Source organism: Gymnoscopelus microlampas, assembly GCF_963454915.1.
Source record: "Gymnoscopelus microlampas genome assembly, chromosome: 5".
NCBI classification, from domain to species: Eukaryota; Metazoa; Chordata; class Actinopteri; order Myctophiformes; family Myctophidae; genus Gymnoscopelus; species Gymnoscopelus microlampas.
Window position 1 is genome coordinate 24353037 of NC_139942.1, and position 22597 is coordinate 24375633.

Here is a 22597-nt window from a genome sequence, read left to right on the forward strand (position 1 = left end):
GCTGAGCTCTCATGCCCTTTTTCAGCATTGCCCTGTTTCCCCATGTAAAGACCGGCCTCAGCCTTCTATTGTTGGACAGTGAGCCGTTCAGCAAGAGCAGAAAGCCACATTTATTATTAATTTACTATCAGTTTATACCATGCTAGGGTTAATCAAGTTTTTCATGGATTATCAAAACTACATCTAGAGTATCTGACAAAGTGAATTCTAATATGATTCAAATAAACAAGCACAGATTGTCAACCACAGTGCATATTACCTTAAGAGCCATCTTCATCTTGAGAGTACAGCTGGGTCCAGAGTTCTTGAGAGGGAAGCGCTGGTTGAGAGTCATGCCCTCTGCCTCCAGCAGACGAGTCAGAGGCAGAGTCAACTTCCCCAGAGAGCACTCATGCTTTTCATCCTTCACCTGAAATAGACGTTACAACACTTAAGGTCATGTTCCTCAACTAACAACTGACCATATTCAACTCAACTCAACTAAAGAAAGGGGACAGAAATAGAGAGATAATGTCAATATGAGCAAATTTAGCCACATTTGCTCTTATGTCACAGTCCCATGTGTGCCGTTTCCCATTGCCATCTGACATACAGTAATCACACAATGGCCATTTTGCTCTTATGGTTCACTCTGCGTTGAAACATGAGAGACGTGTGATGGACAAACACACAATAGTGGATGGATGGTGCTTTAAAAAAGACAACCATGAACCACAATGTTTAATTACTGTCCGGTGAACAATGAATCTAACTAGAGAGATTGCACCACTGCCACGATGCAAAGGTCAAGATAAGCCATTTCCACCTAATAGGACTGATCCTGTAATTTAGATTTTGACCTTTTCAACCCAAAAGAGACAGCAGATCTGATCATTCACACCAAGTTTCATGAAAATCTGCATATTCTGCCGACAAAGACAAACAAACATAACACCTCATCGACACAGTTATGCTTAATGTATACTCCGTCATAGGACAGAGTTGCACGCCGAAAACAGACGATCCACAAGCTCACAACGTGCTGGGATCCGCTATCTTTGGTGCTACAACTCCATTGTATGATATTATAAAATCAGGCTTTATAGGAGATAGAAATCAAATAAAATCAGATAGGTGTCACACCTCAACCTCCAGCTCCTGGCTTTTAGGGTTGTGGATGAGAAAGGTGAAAGCTTCTTCCCAAACCGGTTCATTGGTCTTGTATCTGGTCTGATGGAGGAACAGAGAAAGACAGCGTAGTAGCAGGTTAGTGGCAAGATACTACACAACACAACATCATATGAATAACAGTCTATATAAAGGGATAGTTCACCCCCGAAAGGACTTTTTTCTATCGATTAGTCACCCCATGGAGACTTGAATTCATGGATATTTTTTGGTTATTTTATACATGAATTTCTTTTATCCATGAATTCAAGTGACTAATCGATAGTAAAATAGGGAGTACTATCCCTTTAAGTACAGGGCACATACAGTGTGTGGATGTGGACAGTGCACAGTTTGCCCTATCATAGTCCAGCTGTGATGCGGCTTAGCGTTTTCAACATGGTCTTGATCAATTTCCACATTTATCTGTTCGTAAAAGCACCATTTTCCACAGTTTGTTGACAAAAACAATGGATTCCTTTTCAGGACACCAATCGTGTTCACACATTTAACAGCCCAACATATACCCATGGCCAAACTATTAAAGTGGGCTAGCCTGTTTTACACTCAGGGGTATAAACTGGAATAGCCCAGGATATACCACAGGGTATAAGACAGATTAGCCCACTTTAACCACTATTTATTCTGGGAAAACATTCGCAGAAAATCGACAAACTCACCACGTGTCACATTTCGAAACGTTGTGAGTTTGTCGATTGGCTATTTTCAGTGAAGATATTTAATGTTGAGTGAAAACAGAAAAGTTACTAGTATAGAGCCCTGAGAGACTCCGTTCAACAATGTATAAGTGGTTAACCCCGCACATAGTTCGCCCAGAGGTATATTTTGGGCTGTTACACCTGCATTACGCTTCCATGTTCTGAGAAAGTGGCGTGGTTCCATGCACTGTCTAGGGCAAAGTTTGACTAAATGCCATACTACCCTGCCTGCTATAATGGCAGACTTACTATCCACTGCAGCCAGGTACAAAATGTACCAGCTTTTGGTTAGCGGCCTGAACAATGTGTTTTGTAGAACGACGGTTTGGTTTGATGGTCTTACCTTGCTCTCAAAGGATTTGTGTCCAACCGTGAACTGGACAAATGGACTGGGGTCGCTGCTCACTTTTTTACCAGACTGCAGAAATGCAATAGCAAAATAAAACAAATGAGCGATAAGACTTAGTCACTATAACTTCCCTCTGTGGGATCAATAAAGGCATCTCTATCTCTAGAACGATTCACATGGGACAACGTCTATCTAAAATGGATGTTGTAATTGAAATGTAACCCTCATATTAGCTATATATGTCTTTTTGTTAAAAGTTAATGCTAACACTTAGCATTTTATTTACCTACAGTATCTTACCTACTGGTAGATCATTGAAACACTGACAACACAGAAAACTCTGAATGTACACCATTCATTGAGCATTCAAAACTCTGACATTATCTCATGCTATAATAAAATCTTTACATAACATATGCAATATACATACTTGATAATGACAACTACCACTACATCTCACATTTTAGTTCTTAATGGTAAAATGTGATTTGAGAGAAAGAAATATATAATTACAGAGAAAAAGTCATTGAAGGGGAAAACTCATTTTACACCTAATTAGGTAGAGAGCTCTAAAGAGATTTTCAAGACACCAGAAATCATTTCAGATTTGAAGAAAGGTTAAGTCTTCAACGGACTGATTCGCTTAGTGGATAATTAGCTTACTGGAAAACATTGTTATTTACAAGAGCTTGTTAAATGATTTAGTCAACAAATACAATGAACAGAGTTTGTGAGTTGATTAATGATATTAATGGTCAGTCAACTGGCAAGACATTTTGAATGCTACAGCATGGCTGCTGTGGGAAAAAGTCAAGGACAACTTCCTCAAACTATTCCTGAAACTAGTATATGAGTCCAAATACATAACCCTTGTCTGAAAGATCGTTATCTGACAATGATCAACTAATCATTGAATTTGGTCTCTCCTTGAAGATAGCTGCCTGTAGTTCTGCATGTTAGCCTTCATACATCTAGTGTATTCTCTCTCCCTGTCTATCTGTATCTTAAAGGTAAGGTGTGCTCTGTTGGCGTCATGTTACCTTGATGGCTTTACTGACTGAGGCCTTCTTCAGCCCCTCAGAGTTGAACTCTAACGGATTGCGCTTTGATTTCCCCAGTGACAAGATAGGAAGAGAAGCAAACACACACAAGCACACACACAAACACAAACGCACCACTCGGGTTATTAGGGAGAGGAGACGGGACGTGCAAGATGAAGGACAAGGAAGAAGAAGGTTATTGATGATTGACACACCTTCTCCACCACCAACAAACATAATGTGAGACAGACAGAAAAACATGGATGATCACATGGTTAATGCATTTAAACATTTAAACATGGAGCCAAGATCACAACACAAAGTCATTGGTTAGAACCAATAAGAATGGACCACATGGAGCAGAGAGGGAAGAACTGACATGATATTCATGAAATGATAAGCTGATTTGACAATAAAAAAGGTTTTATTAGTGCTGAATCCACCTCTGTATAATTCAGCCTGCTTTAAGTACCATGGCAACAAATCTTGACTTGTTATTTTTATTGTTTTTAACCACTTAAACCCTCTAGACTTAATTCGTATTTTCCATCTACACCAAATCTCTTCGCCAAAAATAGCCGATTAACGCGCTCACAACAGGTCACGTTGCGACGCGTTGTGAGCTTGAAGATTCTTCAATCTTGTGATGCTACATTATTTGAGTGTGTAGATCTGCTATTGTTTTTAAAATGAATCATACAACTAAGTATATAGGGCTTAAATGGTTAAGCCTATGTCCTCAGAATCCCCATATTGGCCATGGAGATAGGATCATATGTTTGCTGCCCCCTGGTGGTACAAGTACACTCAAAATTGTGTGGCATATGATACTTACTATTAATCATAGGTTATAACATACTTAACTGCCATTTTATGTTAACATGTTATTAACATCTTATTAAACTATAAGGTTGCTGAAAAGTCACACAAACATGTGTTATGTCACACTGCACAATATTTATTAAGAGTGTAAGGGGGCATAACCATGGAGATCCGAGGGGTAAACCCATCCACATGTGGGGGGAAAACAATTAGGATGGAGGGATGGCAATCCACTAATAATTCATCCTCCCTGGACTCCAAGATACCATCAAAATACAATCTACTGACTGTCCTCTCGTATTCTTTTATTTTCCTTCCTTTCTTTTCTTAAAACAGCAATGAAAATTGATATCAAGCGAGAATAACTGTTCTACAAGCTCACAACACGTCACAATGTGAAGCGAGTGAGCTTGTACATTTTGGATTTGCTTTTTTAAGTGAAAGTGGTTAAGTATGTTTGCACCTGTGGGCGCGTGTATATAAATATTGAACCAATTAAAAGTGAGAGAGAAAACAAAAAGTTGTGACTAAATAATAACTACATTGGATCCATTGGAATGCAGGTTCTTTTTTTTTCATTTCCTGAAAAGTAACAGTTTTGGGTTTTGGACATGCAGGTTTCCACCCGACAGCGACGATATGAGACATGAGTTAAACAGATGTTCAGAATGACTCCTGGTGTTTGTTTTAAACAGCTCGGAAATCCAGATGGGTGAGGTTCCCCGAACAACGGTTGTTGCTAGAGTGTCCGGTAAGATGACAGACAAAAACGACAAGAACTTTCAAATGAGACAGACCACGCCCCCACATGGCATTACAGAGTCAAATAAACAATAAAAATAATAAACAAACAAACAATAAAAACGTATAATGTTTCTATTATTTCAGCTTTAGACACCACTTTAGCAAAGCCGGGTCCTAAATGAAGCAGTGGGAATTCTGTAAATTCATTTCCAAACAATCAATGGTTTTAACTTAACTTCTTTTGACGGATTGTTTCATTTGTTTGAAACGACTCATTATTGGAAAGGCGTTAGCGTTGGTGTTGAGGCACCAAAAAACAATCACATTAACCTTCTCTTAGGAGGAATTTAGTGAGATAGTTTCAACAATGAGCTCTGGCCAGACTTGTTTAGTTTTATAGGGGAAATAATTCCAATCTCCCACGCAGACAATAAAGTTGAAGTAGAACTGATCTGATGCAGCTTGATCAGTGGAAGTAATACAGTGGTGGTCTGCTTTAACAAGCGTTTTCTAACCAGAAGCTCCGTTTGATAACTTTGTTGTAATTGCTGAGATTAAAGTCAAACACTTTGCACAATTAATGAAATTAGTAATTCAACCATGTGCACAAGGTTAAAGTCTTTATGCACGTCATGCTTTCAATCCCAACACAGTCAGATGCACGCACGCACTCACACTCACACACACACTCACACACACACACACACACACACACACACACACACACACACACACACACACACACACACACACACACACACACACACACACACACACACAGTGAAGATGCATCACACGATAATAAAAAAACAAAAACCTCACACTGTGACAATTCATGCTTTCGTCAAATGTCGCCCGACAAAAATAGCGTACATGAGCCATCAGACGGTCCATTTTTAAAAACACACAATAATAAAAACCTTCACATCATGGCATTAATCAGACTACTGTGGAAAGCAGACAAACAGCCAGTGGACTCACAAAGAGGCTCCTATAGAGAGAAGCAGTGTTCTCACAGAACACCAGCCCAGCCGCACGCCTCTCTTTGAGGAAACCACATCCCAAGTTCCCCTCGAACACACTCTTCACAGGAGGAAGAGGAGGAGTAAGCGGAGGGGAGAGGAGAAGCAAAGAGGAAGAAAAAGAGGCTGAAAAGAGGCAAGTCAGGCTTCTGCTATGGAACCATGTCAATGAAATATTGATTTGAATGAATTGCTTATTGACTAAATATCTGTACCCGTGTAGAATCTTCTTATGATATATAGAAATAATACAATATAATACATATTAACATGAGAAAACCTGGTAGCTTAAAAATGGCTTACAGTTAGTCATCATTTACATAACAGTAACTATTCCATTAGCAATATGGAAAGAGCAATGGAAACATAAATTGTAACATTACTGTATTTCTCTATAACATAACTTTATATTATTATTTGTTTAACTTATAATTGACTTATATTAAGGGAAACTAAAGCTAATGCTCTAAGTGGGTGTCTAAATGGGAGCATGGAAGGATATAAGCTGAAAGGTGCAGTATGAGGGGCTGTTCCCTTATGCTTCAAACACTTTTAACATTAAAAAACACAGCCAATACCAACATTTCCTCATACAGCACCTTTAAGATGAGATGGATAGAGCAGCAAAGTAAGGAAGTTAGGAAAGGGAACTGAGAGAGACCAAGGAGATGGTAGGCTAGCATACAGCGAACACCTGCAACAATATCAAATACAATGTTTTTTCCGTTTTTAAAAATAAAATTAAAAATAAAAAAATAAATAAAGGCATGAATAGGCCTATATAGTCTGATCAAATTAATATAAAATATTTAAATATTGAATCAAGGAAGATTCAATATTGGCCTGAAAAACGGCCTTTCAGAACCTCGAAATCAATCCACAAGAAATATTTGCAATTAATATTTGGCTGGGTTCTGCGTGTAACGCATAACAATCGAGTAGCCAACTTAAACAATACAATAAAGAATTACAACAATAAGACTATTAAGAGAGAGTGATTTAAACATTAGAATGATTTCAGTATGGTACTTTCCTAATGGATGTTTAGGGTATTACATAATATATAATAAATGTTATGACTTGATAACAGTGTTGATTTTGACAGCACATTTTGATTTAGTTTTAGTCTTTTGAATAAAATTCCATTTAGTTTTAGTCATATTTTAGTCATCTGAAATGTTTTAGTCTAGTTTTTGTTACAAGCCGACAACGCGTCGCGCTGAGCTGAGCTTGTAGATCTGCTATTTTCAGAGCACAACACCCGAGCGCAACCAAACATAAAACGACTTGCCTTTTAGTTCTACTGGATCTCTTCTCCACTAGTCACTCCCTAACATTTTAGTTCTATTCTAGTTTTATTTGTTGACGAAATTGTCAATATATTTCGTCTTAGTTTTAGTCATCATAGCTTAGTTTTTATTTAGTGAAAAAAGGTAGTCGACGAACATTTTCGTCATAGTTTTAGTCGACTAAATCTCAACTGCTTGATAACAATGAAAGGAACATTAAACGAGAAAACAAGTTTTAATTTCCCATCGCCTTGCTCTAAATGTAGCTCTAGAAAGAAAATGTATTCATCACCATGAAAGCAATCCCGTCATCTTTCTGCACATTACCACTAGTGCATCTCAGGAGGAGTTTCCATCAGTCTGACTTACCGGCAGGTTGCGAGCAGAGTCCAGAAACACCACCAGCAGAGCTGAGGACAGACCGTCGTTGGCGTGACCCCTCTCTGCCTTGATGCTGGTCAGAGCCTGTGGAGAGACAGCAGCTGGATGTTACTGCAACTTCACCGCTCAATTCTGTGTCACAGTTTACTAGATCAGTGGTTCTCAAAGTGGGGTCCGGGGACCGGCCACTGATCTAGTAAACTGTGACACATGCACATATGATATTCCAAAATGTCACCATGTTCTGGTGATTGTGGGTGGGTGAATACATACTAACAGGATACTATAATCCTATATTTATCACGCTGAGGAAGGCTTCGGCCGAAACGGCCGTGTAAAAGGACTTTCTGTGAGCGCTGGAGTTTTTTGTTTACTGCATTCTGTCTCAACCACCACACCACTGACAGGCAAGGGAAATGAAACAGACAGTCTTACCTGGTCTAATCTCTCTGGAGTGGACAGCAGAGACAGCCACTCCAGTTTGAGATGTAGCTTCCCTGTTGCCACTTCATCCATCACAAACCACTGGGCAAAGAAACAACATATTAGTTAACCGTAATTCATACAGCCTTTTCTAGATCAAAGGACAACACCCAGCCCATACGTTAACACACAGATTCATTATTAGATAAAGTGAGATAGAAACAGAGACAGGCAGGCAGACAAATATACTGACAGGCAGACATACTGTATAGACATACAGCATAATCACATTCAGCACCACAATAAAAAATTATACAAAACAAAAACAAGCAATAAAGCAATATAACAATGCGACAAACCTTAACATGGTATTGAAAATCCCATCGTTAAAAACTAAGGGCAAGTGAGTGAATTGTTCTTTACGGTGAATTATCCCCATCTGCATTCCATTTATAGACACATTTTAATTAGAAGAAAAAAAAATCCATCTAAAATGCAGAGTAAAAAAAGCAATTAAAAGTCAGTGGAATACCTCTTCAACCTTCTTTTCCTTCTGCAGCTCAGCCATGTCAATCACCAGACTGTAAGCAAGTCACAAACACAAAACCATTTAGAGAAAGTCACAACAGTACAGCTGAAGGCTTCTGAATCATGACGATTCAATATTGTATGTTTTTGAACGAGGTCGAAGCAAATCAACTGCTTATCAAATCACTCTTAAGTGACTATAATTCAAGAGGTGTCAGGTGGAAATGGTTTGGCAATTTAGAGAGAGAGAACAGTAAAGTGTAGTGTTGATCATATTCCTGCGAGGTGATTGTACAGATTAAAACATGCAGTACCGTCCCAGGAAGTCATCTTTATCGGTGTCTTCATCAAACAGTTCTATCTCCAGGATCTTTCCTGTGTGGTCGTACACCAGAGCCTGACAGAAAAAATCAATTACTTAAAATGGAAAAGCCATTCATAAGGATGTCAGTTTGACAAGAACAGTCATGTGATAAAGCCATGCATAACAGGGAAGGATGAGAATGGAAGAATGGGAAAACGTGATTAAAAACACACATATACTGTAGATAAATGTGTGTGGAAACATACAGTATCTGCAACATGTATTTTAGTTTTATGCATCATTTTTAAGCATCATACAGCATTTCCCCACCCGTCCTAACACATAGAGTAGTAGAGAAGGTGTGTGCTTACCTCGTACACTTCGTTCCATTTAGGATTGACTGTCTCATGGATGACTTTACTCTGGAAGAGCTGGGTTCCTAGCTGAATGACTCCATAGGGGTCTGACTTGCCTTTGATCAGCCCTCCCAGGAACTTGTCTTTACCTAGTAGGTCCTGGGCCTCCATGAAGTGGATCCGCAACACACCCTGAGAGAACCAACCGATAACAGTAAGATGGCAAGATATGGTTGGACCAATCGCTTTGGTGAAGATTTATAATGAATCTATGACACAAATATTTGGAGGTTTGAGGAGGAGGACAATTTGAAGGAAGGTGTTTATCTAAATACAGACCAAGGATACCAGATAGGCCATTTTAATACATAAAAATGCTGTGATACTTATTACCAATCAAGTAATACAAAGTAACCGCATTGCCTAATATACCTAATAGTGTTTTTAGGCTTGATGTGTAGTTTAACCTGTGCAATAGTATTGCTATATTTCTAACTGGACTGTCAAAAAGAGATTGGCAGCCAGTGCAGGGATGCTAGGATAGGGGAAATAAGTCTCCAGACTGAGTTCAGGATCCAAAGTGACATCCAGGTTTCTAGCAGTAGGTTTTAAATTAGAATTTAGTGGACCGATGACACACAGAGTCACAGACAAACTCTATTCTATAAAGTTCAAGTTATTACTGGTCTCTTCATATACATTATACACAATACACTAACATTGTTCTCACTGCTCACATCTGGACTGACTTTTATACTTATATTTATTATTTTTTTAATTATAAAGTCAAATTCCATGAACATACATAACATTGTTTCAGATTCTTTAAAGGTCTGGTGAAATGAAAAATACGTTTTTCACTTTTAGAGCATATCCGTGGTCATCGTATGGGCATACCTAACAATAGATGCCAACATTTTTTCTCTCAAGACTGATTTGTGTGTGTGACCACACATGTTTGCAAGTATAAGTGTCTCTAGACTTTGTTGTGTGGTTGTGTGGTTGTTGTGTACATGTTCAAGAATGTGTTTGCTTGTATGTGTGTATGAGTTAACAATACAGCTCAATTTAGCTCACAACATATCACAGATGCAATGTAAGCCATTATTCATCATTTACTGCCACAAAGATAAATGTCACCTAAGGTCATCTTTAGGTCAGTGAGTGTGTATGTGTGTACTGTATGTGTGTGTGTGGGCGTGTACCTTGGGCATAGGGAAGCGTAGCTGGGCCAGCTCTGCTTCTCCCACAAGAGGAATGGTGATTCTGTTTGGAAGAACTAGGTAACTGTAGATGATGTCCTGGATGATGTTGTCACACAGGCCACTGAGAGAGAGAGCGAGAGAGAGCGAGAAGTTAGAGGCAGGAGAATCAGAGGGAAGATGAGGAAAAATAGAGAGCATATTAATTTTACCCATATAAAAGAATACGCTGACCATGCACAACTTCTACAATGTGAAACGAATTTCTAGTTTGCACTTTGCAGAAACAAGCTTCTCTGAAGAAATGCCATCAGTTTCTGCCTTACAGTTCCACTCAGTATCTATACATGTTCTTGTAGCAATCATTTAAAACGGAGGGGAGTGTTTGAGAGGGAACCAACTTTTTGGCTCTGCGCTCAACATTGTCAGCCTTACGATACTGCTAGACAGCCTGGAAACCCGAGTTGGATTTTCTGTCAAAGTCCTAGATTTGGTTCAAAATGTCATTGCAACTACACAAACCATTATGGAATTCCCCAAGGTTCAGTCCTCGGAACTCTTCCAACAAATCTCCCCCACACACCCATATGTATTTTCAGCTTTTAACACAACGAACCCAGTCAAACTCTGTAATAAACTATTGGATAAGAATGTTGACAACACACAGTATATGCCACCGGCATATCCAACAAAGGGGGGAGGTGAGCAGCCTCTCATGTCGCCTCCAGGGTAGTCTCCCAAAGCCAGACATTTTGACAGCAATCTCTAAAAGTCTGGCTATGCAAGAATACCTCCAGGGTTGTGTCCTCTCAGTCTAACCCTTCTCCATCTAGTCTAAACCACAGACCACTTCACAAACCGTCACAGCTCCGTCACCACCCTCAAATACTGTATGCAGACGACACAACTTACTATAATAGGACTCAAGAAACAATAACATAGAGAAGATAGCCCAAGCTGCCACTTGAATGCCTTGACAATAACCTCCACCTCAACATATCACCAAAACTCTTTTTTGTTGTACTTGGCAATCATTATTTTAAGGTCTAGAGTAATTAATGAATTAATACATTTAGATGAATGATGTTGTTATAGCCAGTATGGCTCCTTTCTCCGTGTATATTATGTTTGGTACTACTAGGGCTGTGCGATGTAACTTCAAATCAATATCACAATACATTTTGGTTGTCAATTGTTTGGTTCTAAATATCGGTTTAAATTTATTTTCGATTAGTTGACCAGCCCTACATGCCATGCTCTTAAAATACACAGTCTGGCACTGGCACATGATATACTGCACACATTCACAGACATACTGAAGACGCAAACAGGTATCATGTTTCAGCATGTGTAAATACACAGACACGTGACCCCACTTTGAAATAAAACACTGGTCCACATGTCGCAAGGGGACTTACAAGCATATACATACAGTATACAGTATAGACAAGACCACATAATATGTAAATGTGCACTTGTAACAGAGACTCACATGAGAACATAACAAGCTTGCTTTGCACACACACACGCACATGGTGCACCTTCCACACTTGCACGAATACCAACACCTACACAGCCAGACATCAATCCCCCAACAACGCGTTTGCACACGCACACGCACACACACACACACACACACACACACACACACACACACACACACACACACACACACACACACACACACACACACACACACACAGAGTATGGCATTCCATACTTTCCAGGCAGTAGCTGTGAATACTCCAGGGTGCTACTATATCTGTTTCCTGTTGATTAGCCAGGCAGCCATGACACGTGTCTTTTAAACGATACACACAACATACATAACTTATCTACCCCTGAGCGGCAGTGGCTCAGGGGTAGAGTGGCCGGGTAGAGTGAACTGGAAAGCCGCAAGGTTCCCAGTTCGATCCCGGGCTGGGGCGCTCCCCTAGAGTTAGTGTCGAAGTGTCCTTGAGCAAGACGCTGAACCCCTAATTGCTCCCGATGAGCAGGTTGGTGCCTTGCATGGTTTCCTCCGCCATCGGTGTATGAATGTGTGTGTGAATGGGTTAATGGCACAATCAATGTAAAGCGCTTCGGATAGAAGCGCTATATAAATGCACCATTTACCATTTTAACAGAGCGCTTGGAATTAAAGACGTGGCAGTGTAAAATATGCAATTACATCTATTTGCATGTGAACGTGTGAGTGAGTGAGTGAGTGAGTGAGTGAGGACTCTGTGTGTGTGTGTGTGTGTGTGTGTGTGTGTGTGTCTGAGTGCATGTGAGTAATACATAGGTGTGAGTGCATGAGTTTGTATTAGTCACACTACATTACTGCTAATCCCCTCTAGAGGGCAGCATTTCCCCACACTGAAACCTTCCATGTGTGGGCGTTCAGTTATTCTCAATGAGATGAAGTTGCACAGGGAAAACTGATCTGAGTGCATTTCCCTACTTTCTCCTCAACTAAAGGACACCATTGCAGACTGATTGGAGACCAGCTAAGACACCAAACATATAATCATCTCCAGAACAGCATTACTTGCTGAACTCCCATTCCCAACCCTTTTCCAAACCTGCAGAGGGTTACAACATATCCCATCATGCCTATAAAAGGAGTTTGTTTTGGGGACTGGAGAAGGGAGGGGAGTGGATCTGGTCTCCAGAATAATTCTCGTCTGTAAGGAATCATATAAAATGTCATAACTGACAGAATATATGTAAGTTCTTTGTTGTTGTTAGCATGCAAGTGTGTGTGTGTGTGTGTGTGTGTGTGTGTGTGTGAGAGAGACACACACAACCACAGCGTTAGGGGTGACCTCAGGATTCTGCTGTTTGGCTGCAAAATGCAAATGTGTGAGGAAATATGAGCACTAACAACACGCACACGCACACACACACACACACACACACACACACACACACACACACACACACACACACACACACACACACACAGCAAGGGTGTGTCAGACTGGTAGAACAAGGAGAGCTACATTTCTCTTCTCTGGGTGGAGTCTCTCTCTTTCTCCCTCTCTCTCAGAACAGTGTGTGTGCGTGTATTGGAAAAACAATGTTTAACGACCTACAGTCAAGTATGGAGACAACACACACGCCACAGTTCATCTGAGGATGCGTGTAACGGTGCACTGTGAGCTGGTTTACTTTGGCTTGGTTTGGTTTAGGCTACATTAGCCTAAACCAAGTTTAACTGTGTTTAATTTTAGGTGAGTTTAATTTGCCTGTTTATATCAGCTTATTTATTTGACTTGAATAATAATCGTTTTGTTTGCATTTACATGTCAACACATTTAAGACATGTAAGAGTTAACAGGTCAGAACCATGGAACTTAAAAAGTTAAGTCTAGACAGTTGGCCCGATTCAAGCCAGCAAAATCAAGATCCTTGGCTTTGAAAAAGGGCAGAGTAGCAAGTTCATCTTTTCTATCTGAGAAACAGCTCTGGGTCGCCAGAGTGAGGAAGACCCGAAACACCCTCTGGCAACATTACTGATGAATGATGATGTGCCCTACTTTTGCACCAGAAGAGGTTTCACTTCAAAAGAAGAGTGTATTTGCATTCCGATAAGATATAAAAGAAGCGAAATACAATGATAAAATACGATCTCATAAAACAGAAAGGAAAAATATATCCAGTTGGTCCTCTGAATACAAAAACCTCACCTCAAAACAAGGAAACCAACTAAACAAAATAAAACACTAGTTCCTATGTGTTCATGCACTCAACCTCACCCAGTATCACAGTGAGACAGGGAGAACTGGGAGAACACATGCACTTTTACATTACCCATCAACATCCTATATTTATAGATGGTCAGTGAAACAAATATAGACCATCTATTTCAGCCTGCCATGATGTCAGCCCATTAACTTTTAGATGTCTACTTGTCCTTGCTGTCAGTACATACAACTGTATGTAGCAACACTGTATAAATTATAAATAACTTAATGTTAGCACACAGCAAAGTACAGTGTTAATGTAACAAGTTGGCTAAGAGTACATGACTCAGCAGCTACGCTAAGATAATTAGTATTCCTCACATAACAGCTACTGGTCACCTCCTGGACATGTCTACAGTAGGTGTAGAGAGGTGGGTTGCACAATTATGGCTGAGATGATAGTCCTAATAATGTATTCTTAATACTGCAATCACAACTATTAATTATATATTATTATGAATCATGATTATTGATCATGACGATTTTTGGTCTTTTTAAATTATTTTCTTAATGTCTTTGTTGCACATTGTGATTACAAGAGCCAGGTCTTTGGCCAAACGAACGGTCTGCGATTTAATTGTGCCTCCGTGAGCTTGATGGATGTGGAGATGAGCTGTGCAATGTTCTGGTTCTAATCCTTGTGTAAAGGTGATGAGACAAGGGCAAGGTGCAACAGCTGGTCAAATAAGGTTTTTGAATTACTTTGTGGTAAATTAAATCCCAATTTTCTATTACCGTAATTGTGCCAGCCCTACTGTCGACACATTCAAAAAACTCACTGATAGTCATAAAGACAGTCTGGGAGCATTACTCAGGATTTAGCATGAGTTCATCTGTAGTAGGAGATTAACTGAATGTTAACTGAGTACATGCATTTCAAATGCTCAAATATTTAAATATATATAAAATAAATATTAAAAGTGACATAAATGCTCATGGGAGACTAATTGAACTTGGCAGAAATGTGTTTATTCTTGTGATTCAACTCCAGTTTGCGAGTGCACAAACAAAGGAGGAGATATGTGAAAACCAAATCAAACAAATGAGACGAGAAGTCACTCGCATGAATGTGGAAGTACTATGAAGGTCTGTGTGTGTGTCATACACAGGCAAGGTAAATCCCATTGTTCTGATGTGAGGAGACCAATAATATATATAGTGTAGCAAAAATACTATATCTCCTGGAAATATTGACGTCATGAAACGATGATGTCAACTGCGTTGTTTCATATCATTCGGCGCCACATCAAACATTTTGCAGAGAGATAACACTGGATTACTTATGTCCTCACATCGGTACAATGGGATTTAGGTTGAAAATCAGCCAAAGTATCAGCTACTGAGGGAGGGATGGACGGAGGGAGGGGGGAGAGAGACGGAGAGAGAGACAGAGAGACAGAGAGACAGAGAGACAGACAGACAGACAGACAGACAGACAGACAGACAGAGAGAGAGAGAGAGAGAGAGAGAGAGACAGAGAGAGAGAGAGAGAGAGAGAGAGAGAGAGAGAGAGAGAGAGAGAGACACACAAAGATGTTTGGATGAAATAGCAGAGGGAGGGGGAGGACACAACAGACATCACTAGAGAAAGAGTGTGCAGTGCGTAGGGTGTGTGACGCAGGGTGTAGTGTGTGACTGTGTGTGAGTCCATGTACACAGAAACAAAACACATTCTCACGTCATATTCCTCACACACACACACACACACACACACACACACACACACACACACACACACACACACTCAATAGCTCAACATGTATTTCTCTGAATGCCCATTCTGCCTGAGGACCTTTAATAATAATAATAATAATAATAATAATAATAATAATAGTAATAATAATAATAATAATAATTATTATTATACCTTTGTGCTCTTCATGCTTAACAATAAGGTCTCTCACCATTATTGTGTGTGTTTGTGTCTGTGTGAGAGATGGTCTGCATGCATCCATCAGTGTGTGTGTGTGTGTGTATTGTGCAATTATCTGTGTATATTTATGTGCGTGCGTGCAAACAGCTCAGAAGGCAGAGCAGCCCCTTGGGAATCGCACGGTTCCCTGTGTTAGTGCTGAAGTGTCCTTGACCAAGACACTCAACCCCTAACTGCTCCCGATGTGCAAGTTGGTGCCTTGCATGGTTTCCTCTGCTGTTGGGTGTGTCAATATGTGTGTGAATGGGTGAATGTAAGGCACATTGTAAATTGCTAATGTATATGGATGGACAAAGGCACTATATAAATACAGAAATGTACCATTTACATGTAAGTAATATCTGTACCTAAAAGATAGATATACAGTACCGGCAAAAAGATCCCAATAAGATTTTTTTGGGGGGAGAAAGTAAGTGATATAACATTTTATTCCAACAAACATGGATAACAGGCCTAACAGGGGACTCTACGGGTTATTTCGGTGTGCGTTTGTGTGTGGATGGATGAAAAGGCACCATGGGCCAAAGAAAGAGGTACTGTATGAATCTACAATCCAGGACTACAGTACAATGAATGATATTAGTCCAACAACATAGGAGGATTCAGGGCAAGTGGTCATTACTGAGACATGTATGATGTCATCACAAAGACGTTATGAAATTGGAGGCCTGTTTGTGTTGACAAATAGAACATCGGGGGATCTACTTTAATCTACTCTTCTACCACTGTGTGTGTGTGTGTGTGTGTGTGTGTGTGTGTGTGTGTGTGTGTGTACACAGCATTGTTGTTGCAGCTCTGAACACTGACACTGTGAGAATCTGCTCAACACACCAATACTCCACCTTTACATCTATAATAGATGCGCGCAATCTCGGCGTGTGTCTGTCTGTCTGTCTGTCTGTCTGTCTGAATTACTCGAGAACTGTCTGACCGATTTCAAAGTTGGTGTGTGTATGCCAGAGGACCCAAGAGTATGCTGTGCCGAGTGGGAAGAAGGTCGGACAGGCGGTTCTCCAGAACTGAAAATACAAATCTCTCTGTATCTGTCTGCCTGTGTGTGTGTCTGTCTTGTCTCTCTGAGTCCCCTTTATGCCATAAATATAGAAAATATTTGCATAATGCATTAACAGTCTAGTCAATCCAAATGATAGGACAGACATGGACAACAGCAGATAAACAGATCTGCACTAAAAAAAGTACTAAAATATAAACAAATATTGTCGCTGTCGGGTGTAAACCTCATATGGCCAATACCATTCCTTTTTAATGACTATTTTAAAAATGATAGAAAATAGTGAAAATAGCCGTTGTAAAAGCTCACAACACGTCGCTTTTGAGCTTTTACTTCTATTTTCACTCATTTTGTGCGACACTTAATTGATAAAGTAGGGCATTATATTTACAAAAACAAAAAAAAGAAATGTAATGTGGAGAAATGAGGTTTCTGCCAGACAACGACGATATGCAAACTGATGCACAAATACACACACGCACGCACGCACACGCACACACACACACACACACACAGTTTTACGTTTATTTACTTACTTCACACCAGGGATGTCCAACATATTGGTGAGACCAGTCCAATTGATGTCCAGCAGCTAAAATGCAGAAAGAGAACATGATGTAATATAGAATGACTGACCCAGAAAAACATCAAAACTTATTTACTCAGGATGTGTTACCAACAAGAACATACACAGTGACACCATTCACACAAACCCATACACACAAAAGACTGACATGTATCACAAGGAGTTGAGTTTCTCAGGTAATTGTGCAGTTCAGAGCTCAGGTTCAAAAGACACTGTTGATTCTGTCCTGACATCACCACTCACTTACCAGCAGAGATACCAGCCCCATGGTTAAACCACTTAAGCCCTACACTTGGAAACAGCCGCATTGTGAGCTTGTAGATCTGCTGTATTCTGCGAAGGGTTTCACCACATTACGGAAGCTGGGGTTTAAATGCTTAATCACTTAAGGCCTGGACCATGTTCTTTTCGTTTCTAGTTTAGAATTTCTTTTTGAATTCTGAAATGTTTTGTCTATAATGAGATGCCCAAAATAGGGATGCTAGGGTTGAGGCAATTAAACTAGGTTTAAACAATACAACCAACCACCACTTCTATCCTAAACAAAGCCAAAGTGCAGTAAAGAATCACGCTGATATGATACAAAAAGGCTTTAAAATGTTTCAACTGGCCAGCCAAATGGGTTATAAGCACAATTCACAAAAGTGTCTGCATTGATGGTGGTAAGGTGAACAGTGCAGTGTAAACATGAACACTGTGGATGGCTGTACGCATGGTGTATCAGTATGGGTCATGGTGTGTGAGGGTCACAGTGCGGAAAGTCCATGTCACTGTTAACACTGAGAGCTGAATTAGGCCATTATCATGGACTAAGGAACCCGTTGCAGCACAGGTATGTCAAGTAACACAATATTCCCCTATTAAACGTCTGTGTTCACGACTCAATCGAAAGCATTTCACAACCCACTTCACTGGTGGAGAAACAGCAAATTAGTCTTCATGACTCAGCAGTATGATGAATCCAGCAGGTCAGGGGCTGTTTTCTCAGGGTTAATTGACTGGCCCCGACATACAAATGTAATCAATAAATGCTGATTTGATTAGCATGTTACAACACAGGAAATATAATGAGCCATTGGCTTTTGGCTTGAGTTTGAAATCACTTGATTGCAGATGTTTTATGATGTGGAATACAAAGGCTGATCAAAATGTGCCTATTTTCACCAAATGTTGACCCATTTTGTTGGCCTATTATGATACAGGGATACTAGGGTTCATGTAGTTAATTAGCTAGTCTATGCGTGGATATCTGGGCAAAAAGAACAGGTACATAAACTAGAATGGCAATGACCCGAAATGACCTCAAACGTGTACATTTAGAAGGAAAATAGGTGACAGGGGAAAAGAGACAAACAGCACAGTGAGAGACCATACAGAGAGAGAGACAGACAGCACAGAGAGGCAGACAGACAGACATACAGACAGTACTGAGAAACGGACAGTTCAGAGATATGCAGTTAAGACTAACAATGATAAGACAGGGGTTCATGGACCATGTGTAAACTAAACTGCAGCAGTTGAAACAAGACTGATCAATGCTATGTGAAATGCTAGCATTATTTTGAGTACTTGGTTTGAAAATGTCCTGAAAAGAAGTAGACTTGTATACACTAAGATATAGTGAAACAATTAATCAAATAACTGGTTTACTGATTGTATAAACATTTCTAATATCCATAATATAAAAGTTGTGTTTTGACTGCTGGTTCAATTATTAAGCGGCACGCACACACACACACACACACACACACACACACACACACACACACACACACACACACACACACACACACACACACACACACACACACACACACACACACACACACACACACACACACACACACGTTACTCTCTCTCTTTCAAGACCACAAATAGTAGTAATAGCAGTAATGGCAATAGTAAAAGTATCAATAGTAATGATAATGGAGGTGTTGATGGTAGTAATGGTACAATAACAGTAGTATAAGAATGTTGCCAAGATACAGGAGGAATATCAGCTTCCTGTTCAGTGTCACAACAAACTGTAGGCTTGTGTGATTTTCAAATTATAATAAATCTTGTGATTTTCTGCCATTCATTTGAGGCCTGTATAGGATTGTATGTTTTCTTGACATGTTGACCTTTCATTCTGTCTTGGTCTCTGCCTGCATAACTAATCACATATGAGGTTATGAATATTGAACTCACGAGAGAATCACAAGGTTCTAGTGATGAGCGGGTCGACCCGTAACCCGCGGGACCCGCGGGTCAACCCGCGGCGCGGGTGGGTCGAGTCAGAATTTCAGAGGCAATTATGCGGGCTGTGGGTGAGCGGGTCAGCCGCTCTCACACGCAAAAAAAAAATAAAATAATCACATGCTCTTGTTTTGTCTGTATTCCTAATAAGAATAAGAATAATAACAATAAAACAGTTTGAATATACTTGGGGATTCTTTTCTGACCATGATTTTACAGAATTAAAAAAAAAATCGCGGGTCGCGGGGCGGGTTGAGCCATAGATTTATGTATGGGTTCGCGGGGCGGGTTGAGGCGGGTTGGGTTCCGTCGCGGGGCGGGGCGGGTCATGAAAAAACCCGACCCGCTCATCACTACAAGGTTCCCATTGGGAAGGACGTTATCATGCCAGAATACCAGTGAGTCAACCATCAAACCATAACGAGTGCAATCTGTGTGCCAGTCGTCAAGGTTACCAGACATGGGCAGATGTGTGATGTCATCAGGTGTTAGAAGAGGTAATGGGTTACCGGATGAGAGGGTCTGTTGTATTAAGAAATATCAATGACATTTCACACATTGTGTGTGGGTGTATTAAAAAGTATCACTGACATTTCAATAAAGTAGTGTGTGTGTGTGAGAGAGAGAGAGAGAGACAGAGAGTGAGATCATACAGTGTCTCTACACATAAAAGTACAGGATTATGTTTCACACTCTTTTTTTTACAGGATCAAATGTCAATATGCTGAAGAACTGCTGTTATTACAACAGGACAGGCTGCTGGACACTGACAACCTCTAAACGTTGTACTGGGAAAGAGAGCGCAAGCGAAATACAAAAATCTAAGGTAAACTATTAAACTTAAGCAACAAAAACATCACCATAAAAGAACAGAAAAATCCTCCGTATTACTTTAATTCAGAGTGTAAAAATGTAAGCAAACATTTGTACACTCTCAGAGTTACGAAAGAGTAACAAAGTCAAGATAAATCATGATTTTACTGTGTAGGTGAATACTGTGTAGGTGAATATACACATGGTCAACAACTGGCGCTGTAAAGTACTGCTTGTGATTACAAACTCCTTCCTACAACATCTTCAAGAACATTTTTGGAACAAACATATAAACACTGACTTTATTGATATTTTACTGACATTTAGGAGTGTGTGTATGTGTGGGGGGAGGCTTTTTTAATCCTGCGGGCAAAAATTCTGTTTCAGCTTCACCCAGCCGATGGGTGCTCAGATAGTCATGATGAAGGGGGCAGCTGTTACGGGTTAAAGGAGTAGTTCACCCAAAAATAACTTATTTCTATCAATTATACACCCTATGAAGCCTTGAATTCATGGAGATTTTATAGTTTTTGCCGCATTCCTAAGCCAACAATTTGATAACCGGTGGAGTCTCCGGTAGGAGACTTTCAGAGTCTCCATTGAACTACTCCTTTAAGTGTCTTTCTTGTCCTTACATAGACATGTACAGGCCGGGAGGCAAACTGGTGACCTTCTGATTACCAGACAGCTTCTCTACCACTCAGCTCAACTGTATTGTTTTATGGGATTTATCGGAACATTTGGAATTCATGAAACCATCTAGTGCATCAAACCTGTATAAACTCATAAACAATGAAGACGTTGACATAGCATAATTCAAGACTGTGGTAAGGGAAGGTGCAAAGGTAATTGGAGAACCATGTACCGAGAACAAAACTGTAAATCCCCCTGAGATGGTACCGGTCAACAGTGAACTTGACTTGACTGACTCGCTGTTCTAAAAGCAAACCAGAGCTCACACACCCAACATAACTATGATAGGACTGGTATTACTGGCTTTATAAGCATTGCTACCTTTTGATAAGGAAATACAAATATTTCCCTGTGGTTAATGGAATTGCCACATTCCACCAGGCAGTTTGGCGGCAGTTTAATTCATGTTGAAATCACTCACAACAGCACTATAAAACAAAACAAAACAAAACACATAGTGAGTTTTGTGTTGCGTTTGTGCTTACTGCACCAACACTGTGTTCAAATAAAGCCTATTAAACGTTTATACAAGCTGCTTTCGCACTCGAGTTTGATGTTGCATAACCTCCCTGAGATGGTGAGCTCTGCCTCGCTTCGCCTTGGTCAATTGCTGCAGCTACAGATTCAGGCAGGAAAAAAAAACATTTTCCCATATATTTTCTGTTTGATTACCTCCTCTCGTTTCTCTGTTGTCGGCTGTGTTCTGTTACATTTTCTGTCCTGTACAGTACGTGGGGGTTGTGGTTAATGCTTCGAAAAGCACTACTGTAGTATATGTATAAGCTGACTCACAGGAAATTGTTGGTAAATATGCGGGGGCAGCACTACAGACACAGGAAAATAGGCAGGCATTACAGAGAGAGACGGATGAATGGATGACCAGACAGCACACAGTCAGGCAGGCAGACAAGCAGACAGAGAGACATATGTAAAGACTTAAAATTACCTAAATTCTATCATATTTTGATGCAGATACTGTGTGAAATAAAGAACTGGCCTGGTTAATTTGATTGCCCATGTAAAGTGTAGCCCTGCCATGTGTTTCTTACAACCTTCAGTCTGCAGAGTGGATATAAAGAGAAACACAAGCTGGCACACTGCATTCTGACAGGCTGATGGGTTGGGCTAGCTGCTGTTCAGGCAAGGCTGTGTAGGCGTAGTGTGTTTAAGTGTGAGAGCGACTGAGTGAAAGAGAGAAATAGAGAATGACAGTTTATATGTCTACATGTCAGAAAATGTGTGAGCGAGTGTTATGTGTGTCTGAGAGAG

At 40.2% G+C, this 22597-nt stretch overlaps 1 protein-coding gene across 2 annotated transcripts in view; it reads right to left on the reverse strand.

Moving 5' to 3' along the window:
- LOC311044729 (extended synaptotagmin-2-B-like) overlaps positions 1–22597 on the reverse strand; it is a 62774-nt gene that overhangs the window by 7258 nt on the left and 32919 nt on the right. The window contains exons 8-18 of one of the 2 annotated variants that reach the window (XM_084056490.1): positions 17535–17590; positions 10329–10449; positions 9139–9315; positions 8778–8860; positions 8468–8516; positions 7948–8037; positions 7501–7596; positions 3255–3317; positions 2209–2283; positions 1123–1209; positions 260–409 (exon numbers count right to left, since the gene is read on the reverse strand). In XM_084056490.1, coding sequence (XP_083912616.1) covers positions 260–409; positions 1123–1209; positions 2209–2283; positions 3255–3317; positions 7501–7596; positions 7948–8037; positions 8468–8516; positions 8778–8860; positions 9139–9315; positions 10329–10449; positions 17535–17590 — 1047 coding nt within the window. The remainder of the gene's footprint in view (positions 1–259; positions 410–1122; positions 1210–2208; positions 2284–3254; positions 3318–7500; positions 7597–7947; positions 8038–8467; positions 8517–8777; positions 8861–9138; positions 9316–10328; positions 10450–17534; positions 17591–22597) is intronic. The other variant, XM_084056491.1, reaches the window with a different exon arrangement.